Here is a 9,064-nt window from a genome sequence, read left to right as displayed (position 1 = left end):
TAATACACCAACCTCCACTAAGTACTGGTACTCTCATGTTATTTTAAGATCACCCAGTTAGCAAATGGTCCAAGGATAATTAATGGACATTGAAATCACAAATTGTGTTGGCTAAAATTTAAGATACTCAAGCCATATTCTAGAACTAAATAATCATGGGTAGAAAAGTAGGACAAGCTTCTTATGTGTTTATTTTCAGAACTGATGATCTTTTCTCCATTTTGATCATTGAAGTACAATGTGTGTTTAGGTAGCATGAATAAGTACACAACTCAAATGCTAGGCAGAATGGTAAGTGCAGAGAAGTTATGGGCTTTCCAATGGGAAAACAAACTTGGCTAAAGAAGGCAGGCTTTAAGGATGAGTAAGCTTCTGATTGTAATTTTTATTACACACTAAGCTCAGTATTCATTACTCATCCATTATGGCTGTCCACAGTATAAAGCAGTTTGAGCAACACTTTACATTATACTACAGATAAAAAACCATTACATGCTAAATCAATTTGTTTTAAGGTTTCAGATAATTTTCATTTGCGTAGTCATACAGTTATACAAATTATAGGTATTCAATTTTTGTCAATTTTACGACAATGACAATGCTTAAGGATAAATAACAAAATTAACAGGTAAATTTGTAATTTATTTCAGTGTTTTTTAACAACTTATTACCCACCATATCTTGACATTCACATGAATAACATCAATGATACAAATGCAAAGCAAAGTGAAACTGGAGGTCTTAAATTACAGCACTGTAAGTTTATGTTACTAAAAATCAGGCCAAATGAGCTATTAAATGACTTTGCTGAGTTTTATCATAATTTTAAGTTTGAATACTGACATTTGTAAAGAAACAAGACAGATAAACATGCCTTTAGAAATATCACAGATTAAAGAAAAACTAACATTTTACTATTTTTGGTTAATACAGGTAACACCTGCTTTTAAAATAATCTTACTTTGTGTTTATAAAAATAAAATTGTCCTTAGTACTTCTAAATTCTTTTTTCCAAATAAGGTCATTGTTACTACATCATAGGTTTAAAATCAGTGGCACAAATCATGCATGTAAATATAACAAATTCAGTGTTAGGAATTAGAGTACAGTACAAATAACCAACCATACATAAGAGGTAGAATTCTTAATCACAGTTTTATAGAAAAGGTGCAGCAGTTTGTATCTGTACTCTTATTACTTATAGTACTATGAGTTTGCTTCCCTTTAACACAAGGGGGAAAAGGGAGTAGGAGGAATAAGCAGTGATCTTACTGACCTTTGTTTTGTATGTTCTACAGGGGTTATTCCTAGACACGGAAATCATTTCTTTGGCCAGTTGAGGTACTTGATTATGAACAGCATTTATTTCATTTTTAAAATTTTCAGAGTAGTCTTGATTATACTGTTATTCTCCCATAGGCAGAAGGAGAAATCTCTTTTTCTCCCTTTTCCCCCCCTTTTTGAGTATAAATACAGGTGAAAACAAACCCTGAATTAGTACTTAGTTAATACAAATAATAACTAACCTACAGAGAGCTTCTATAATCAAATGTTTTGAGTTAATTGTTTATAACTCATCAGTTATAAATGGGTATACTAGTTAAGTGTTTATAGCTTGGAATTCAGTGGTTGATTTCAGTCTTTAATTGAACGCCAGTAAATAAAGTGATAAAGGTCATTTTAAGAAAGTCACAAAATTGTAATAGTTGGTGCTTCACCTTATATTAGGTCTTATAATATAAAAGATAATTCAAAACAAAACAATTGTAAAAAGTAAAAACAACAACTTTAACTGGAAGTTACCTCATGGTGTATATTAGGATTGAGTTATGATGAGCCAAACAGATTACACACACGTATGTATAGTTTAAGTGAACTTCCTTTTAATCAGATTATTTCCAAGCTGACCTAAATTCTTTATTTTTATAACAGAAAAGGCTATATTTATGTTAGGCCTAGATCTATTAGCAATATTTCCTTCACAATTCCTGGTAATAATGTATTATCCTAAATCAGAAATCATGTTAAAATCTTCCTGTATATTTAACACATTACACTTCAATTGAGAATTAGAATGCTGTCACTAGAGATTGAGCAATCTCTACCCGTTTTCCTAATTTTAATAAGTATGACTTTGCATTATTAAGAATTATCAAAATATCATCATTTGGGAATGTTGGCTAAACGTATATAAAACTAATACTTTTTGCTAGTATTTTAAGTTGAAACATTTGATTATAAAAATCTCACTACTTTTCATAGCTAAACTCCTAATGTTAGAGGTGCATGTGAAAAAAAGAAAAGTACAGTCTTTGCCAAAGATATATATAAAATCCATAGTTAGGTAATTCTGTTAATTTCTAATTCAGTATATTGAAAACTTGTACAATTAATCTGTAAATACCACTATAAAGAAACTTCTAGGAAAGAGAATCTTTTTGAACATAGTTTGTGTTGCATTTAGGCCCATGATTCTTGTAGATTATTTTTGAATCTAGGAAAGTGTGGTTATTAGTAAGGCTACATTCAGTGTGTGTATACTTTGCAAAATATTTGTTACACATTTAAATACAACTGGAAAGAGTATTTGCGCAGACAAAAGTGAAGGTTTTTCTTTCACATTAAAATTAACAATGGTTTTACACAATAATGCCTGAAAACATTTGGAAAAGATTATTGATGATCTTGACTGTAACAGCTTATTGCATTTTTCTGTCTCTCAACTTCAGTACTCTAGTTTGGAGAGTTAAGTTCTACTTTTCCTCTTATCTTCAAATAGACTTTTCAGCATATATACTTGAATAGCTGAAACTAACACCATGACCACTAAATTAACCATAGACCAAAAGTTTACTCTATCAAAGTTGCTTTCTTGTATGTTCCGATCACGAGCTTCAAATGCTCTAAGCAAAGTTTGGATATGACCACTTTTGCTTAGTCTGGACTTGATACTGCTGATGGAATCCTGGAAGTAGATAAAATAATTTTACTGTAAAAGGAATGTTTAGAAATTTAAAGATGTGCTTCACAGTACACTGATATTCATACTATTTTTATATCCAAATGCAATTTTCATGAGGAAAAGTACCACTATTTGGATTACCTAAATATTTTCTCAACTACATAGTAGTTCTGATACATTTAATTTTGTAAGTAATTCTTCAACAAAGGAGCAAAGCTTCATAATTTGAGAATATATTTGAGTGGTATAGTTTTAGGAATTTTACATATTTCTTGTTCTTTGTTTCTTCTCTGAATTTGTCTGGCATAATTTAGTATCTAGCAAAACAGCCAGTACTTTTAATCCCAAAATAGTGAAATTACAAAGTACTTCAATTTTAAATAGCCATACTATTTTTTAATACAAAACTGTTCCAAGATCACATGTTTCCCCATCAAGATGCATTCTAAGTTTCTTATCTCCTGAAAAAACTACAGTAATGTTATGGTGACAAGTGACTTGTAAACTATGAAAGGGTCATGGAATGTGAAGTTGAGATTTAAATGTCATAGTACTTACACTAAAATAAAACATTAGAAACATTTCCCTATTGAAAATCCTCATTTTAGCAATAAACATACCCAAAATTTCACAATGTTCTGATAAGCTTATAAAACAATAGTTGTTTATCATATGGGTATATTTGTAAAGCAATGATAACTATGTAATGCAAATATTTTCAACAAAAATGTGGGATTCATATTCCCATCTAAAAACTAAAGACCACAGTTCCTTTCAAATACTATAAGAACTATACCTAATAAAAATTATTCAGATTTGCTGTTGTGATACAAATTTGGAGAGGTATTTTTAGCTGTATTTAAATGGTCATTTTAATATGTGAATGAATGATATCTTGAGAATGCAGTGAAGTACTAACAAGATTTTTTTTAACCTACTTTGAATATTTTTATTTTTTAATATAATAGTTTGTTGAAGTACTAACAAGATTTATAACTGCTGGTATGATTTAAATTTCTTAAGCTAATTTATGTCTTCTATAATTTGATAGTTGCTTTCCTTAGTAAGCCTCATAATCACAATATCACAATATTACCAAAAAGTCCAACTTACAAGAATTCTAGAAGCTATAGTTTTAAATGTGCTTAAAATAACCATGTTACTTCTCCTGCAGTAATAATTTAATATAAATTATTTACAAATATCACTGAGTAAATTTTGTCATCTGATTACATCTAATTATGGCTGAATAGAATCACCTTCACCCGCATTCTGGCAATACCATATACTGTTAGCAAAGAGATTCAGATGACATATATTTGTTAATAATGTTCAGGATAAACAATTCAGGCCAATTTAAGCAGCAAAGCTATATTTGAAAAGATTGTATTCTGACTTTAGTGCAAGTTTCTGATAACAAGAAGTCTGGTCTAGGTAATGTAACCAATACTTCCAAATTAAGAACTATCAAATTTTTTAAGTATGCTATGGGAAAAATGTATGTCATAGGATTCACTCAGTTTTTTACCCTATATTCAAGAACACTATAGTTCAAATACTTCTTAAACATTCTAAGGGAATTCTAGAATTAAGAGTCTGTCTGTCTTCCAATTTTAGTTCTCTCTCAGAGAGAACTTACCTCCCTAAATAAAATTTTTCATCTTTCAGGTGAAGATTATAATCCTGAAAGAGTTATAGAAGAGTCAGATAAGATAATGCACATAAAATGCTTATGCTTATAGCCTATGATAGAATAAGGTTTCCTGATGTTAGGTTTTATTAAAAAACCATACTGACCAGGATGTCTTCCAGCTTCATCTCCAACATATCTGTGCCAGTAATATATTTCTTCCAGTCCTCTTGATCTTGTCCCTGTTCTCCCATATTATCCAGAATTAATTCAAAGAAGATCACCTTCTCAGAAATGGTGCTGAATGTATTATCAAAACAGAACATGTAGTCACCAACTTCAGTCTCTACCCTGTATTTAAAAAAGTACAAGTCTTTAATTTTCTATACTTTTATTTGGTATAAAATGAAAAGAAACAACATGATTTATGATAACTGAATAGTTTAGTGATAGACTCCCTTAGTATTTATAGAAAAATAATTTATAATTTCTTGAGAAGACCACAACCTGGAAACATTAGGTGTAATTGGTATTTACTCAGCAATTACGGTAAATCTCATTTTTGTAAAAGGATACAATTAAAAACTATGACTTCACAGTAAACATGAATACTTACACATTATTAGAATATAAATTATTTCATATGCAACTGTGACTACAAATCTACCTTCAATTGAAACTAACCGGTAAAGTGAATTATTTTTAAAAGCTGTGATGGATTTTCCTAAATACTTCTTCCAGGGCTCCTATCAATTAACTACTAATAACATGTACAATGTAGGTTACAGTGAGGCCAGTGGCCAACAACCAGAGCTTTACGCTTTGTGGCATTTCTTTTACTAAATAAATTCTACTTGCACCTAAAGTGAACTTACAATCTCATTTAGCTTTTCATTCAGTGTATTGGATTTGGGCAGAGTTAATTTAGCAAGTGATTTTCTAATAATGTTTTTTGTGGAAATTTTAGTTTTTATCGACTATCCATGGGAGGTTGGTCTGAGTGATTTTAAAATTTTCTTACTTGCAGTATATTGAATAACTTAAAGTTTAAAGAAGGTTTTAATGTTTTTTATAACAACATATTTGATACATGTTGTTCTAATCTTTATAACCAAACTACATCTTTCCTTCTGTATTTCTGGTTTATTTTTGCTTAAGAGAGAAATCCAATCAGACTGCTGAGTAGTTAACATACATTAAATCTAGCCAATACCTGTATAACTTCATCACTTACAGTTTTCTCATATTTTCTCTTTTAATCCTTACACCTCATATTTGGAAAGAGACATAACTGACCTTCTCAAGGTAAGTAAAATTAAATTTTCTATACATAAAGATACTTGCCCATTACTGTATAGTCTAATATAGGGATAGACAAAGCTTGGTTTTCTGATTGTTAATTGATCTTTCTACAATATTGTGCAGCTTGGATGAATTGTTTGCAACCTTCTCAACATGACAAGCCTTTGTCTTTTGAGATTTTATTTGGTCTTCAGAAGGACCCTGAAGCAAAACTGCTGAATATAATGGAGAAAAATTTTTAAAGAAAAAAAACTGTCATTTTTATTATGCAATATGACCTAGATATGGGGCATTTCCTAAGAAAAAATTTCCACTATATTCTCCTTAATGGTATCATATGACTATGTTGAAGGACGGCATTCAGTTGGACTATATTCTCAGTTGGGGTAAGAGGAAGAAAATGCCCATAAAGGGTTGAAAATTATTCAAGAAGCACAACAAAATTTTGATTACAACAGTTTGTGGACCTCCAAAGATCCCACCTGACAAAAATCTTATGATTTAGTATTTAATTTCAGTCTGGGCTTTCTTGGGTTAGATCACACTATGAATGATATGTACTTTGGAAGAGCCACAAAATGTATGTGCTACAGAATGGTGCTACAAAATTAAAGCAAACTGCCCAGCTTTGGTGGGAAGACTTTGTATTGATCAACTGCTTGATCTAAAAGTAATATAACAAGAAGTGGCCTGCTCATGCCTACCAATGCTTCCCAGGCTCTCCTGGTAGATGCTTATGTTTCATCCTCAAATGCTTTTTGGAGTTTTAAATAAAACTATTATTTAATTCTATAAAGGTTATTCAACATCATTAGTTATGCCAAATGCTGGGGCTGGGAGAAAAGGCCAACAATATCTACAAGACATAGCTAAAGTTATTTTCCCATTTCAAACAAAAAAAGATTTAACTAAAAGTACTCTTAAGAAAAATTTTTTTTCCCATCCTGTTAAGTTTTCTCAGGAAAAAAAATTTTTTTTTTAAAGATTTATTTATTTATGCATACAGAACCAGGGTACGGACCATAGGTGCAGGGGCCATGGGAGGATTCACCAGAGACACAGTGGGGAGTAGAACAGGCAGAATGACAAAGTACACTATTGAGGGGAGCAGCAGGCAAGACAGGAGAGGTCTGCTGCCCCATGTGGATCACTTCTGGGATATAGTGCCTGGCCGGGCCAGGGATCGAACTCACATTGGAGCAGCTGTGGCTAGCATCCTAACCCATTGTGCAACAAGGGAGGGCCCACTCAGGAAAATGTTTTAAAACTTAACTACTAGTGTTATGTAGTTTAATATAGTGCTAATATGAAGGTGATCAACACTATAATAAGTAAATAAAATATAAAGTTAAAATTAGTTTTATTTAACTTTAAATAAAAGTTATGGTAGGGGGCCCTCCCTGGTGGTGCAACGAGTTAAAGCACCATACTATAAAGTTCTCTGAAGCCACTACAGCATGAGTTCAATAACTGGCCAAGGAGCTGACCCACATGGCATGGCAGACACCCCCTGATCCACCTGCTCCTCCCGTCAGCAATATATTTCAGTAGATATGCCTGTTCTGTTCCCCACTCTGTCTCTGGAGAATCATCTCACCCCCCCCCCCCCACCACACACCCCTCTGGACTGTACCCTAGCTCTGTAGGCATAAATAAATAAATCTTTTTAAAAAAGTTATGGTAGTACCTGATTTATTTGTCTAGAAAAATGTACATATGACTCATTCCAGGCAGTGTTTAGGTATTATAATGTTCTAGGTTCCATTTTTACTAACCCTGATTTCTGGAGGGACAGATAAAATTTTTGTTTAAATCTAACTTTGAGAAAGTGAGTCTATAAATTTGGCATAGTAATTAGGAACAAACTTAACTGCCTGGCTTTAAATCTTGACTTTGCTGTTTATTACCTGAACATCCTTTAGCAACTTAACTGTCTTATGGCTCCCTTCCTCCCATGAAAAATTTTAATATGTATTTCATAAGATTGTGGTGAAGAATTAAAAAAACTAATGCATGTAAAGTGCTTAGAACAGTGGCCTGGCACATCAAAAGAACTCAAATAAATGTCAACTTTCATAAACTAAATTTTCTCCCAATGTTTAATGGGAGAAAGAAATAAGATACCGTAACAGTTATTTTTAGCTTATTTCTAAATGAAAGCAGAAAATCGGAGAGAAGTAAAAACTGGGAAAACCTACACATTTTCTAGAATGTAAAATTTAAAGATGAACTGAAAAAATATGGTTCTTACTTATATACCTATTAAAAAGAAAATATAGCTAACTCCTAGTATATTAATCTAACTGACTTAAAATACCTATTTCTCCTATTAATAGGAGAAAAGAACACTGAAAGGGATTATCTTAAAAATTACTGTTGAGATACTTCCCCCACACCCCCATTCATACATATATTTAATTATATACTGAGTATCAACTATAGGTACTTTGGTTAACAAAGTCCAATAATTACAATAACAGCTAGTACTTACATAGTGCTATGTGCCAGGGATGTTCTAAGCAGCATATGGTAGAAAGCAAGAATTTTGGTCCATACTGCCTCCTCCTCATAATAAAAATGTGTATCCCTGCAGACTTATTTAACTTCTCTGAGTCTCCTTTTCTGTAAAGATTCCTTGTCTGTAAAATGGGAATTGGGGAATCAAAGAATCTATCTTATAGTGGGCTAGAATAATTGCTTTAGAAACAAAGCCTAGTTTATGGTAAGTATGTGACACTGCTTTTGCTCTTCTTCATATAAATTCAGTTTTAACACAATAATGGCACCAAGTAAAGAAAGTATTACAGTAAAATAATTGAATGAATGGGGAAACACCGGTGAGATATGGAATGGGGATATGAGGTATAAAAAATATAGGGCCTTTGTCAAACTCTAGCCTCAAGAGTTGTAACAAGTGTTTCTTTTCTATATGCTTTCCTAACTTTGGATCTTTTACTTTCAGGTCTTCTAATTATCTAAGAGTAAGAAAACAATGGACAAAGATGATATCGTCACCAGGTCAAGTAAGAAGAATAGAAACTTATGAGTTAAAATGGAAAGCTTGTGCTAGGCTAGAAAGGCAAGTTTAAAATGCCCTAATGGTATGAATGCAATGGCCAGAGAACATTCTTTAATGCAAAGAAAAGTTTTCTTTAGGATCAAAAACAAAA

The 9,064-nt window shown here is 31.9% G+C and overlaps 1 protein-coding gene across 1 annotated transcript in view; it reads right to left on the bottom strand.

The window, feature by feature from the left end:
• Window positions 1–370: 370 nt before the first annotated feature.
• Window positions 371–9,064, bottom strand: part of TMED5 (transmembrane emp24 protein transport domain containing 5) — a 16,095-nt gene continuing 7,401 nt past the window's right edge. Inside the window, exons 3-4 of the mRNA XM_004689772.2 lie at window positions 4,760–4,943; window positions 371–2,965 (exon numbers count right to left, since the gene is read on the bottom strand). Coding sequence (XP_004689829.1) covers window positions 2,747–2,965; window positions 4,760–4,943 — 403 coding nt within the window. The 3' untranslated portion in view covers window positions 371–2,746. The remainder of the gene's footprint in view (window positions 2,966–4,759; window positions 4,944–9,064) is intronic.

This window comes from Condylura cristata, unplaced genomic scaffold (assembly GCF_000260355.1).
Source record: "Condylura cristata isolate star-nosed mole 26May11 unplaced genomic scaffold, ConCri1.0 scaffold00026, whole genome shotgun sequence".
Lineage (NCBI taxonomy): Eukaryota > Metazoa > Chordata > Mammalia > Eulipotyphla > Talpidae > Condylura > Condylura cristata.
This window is presented reverse-complemented; position numbering and strand designations above follow the sequence as displayed.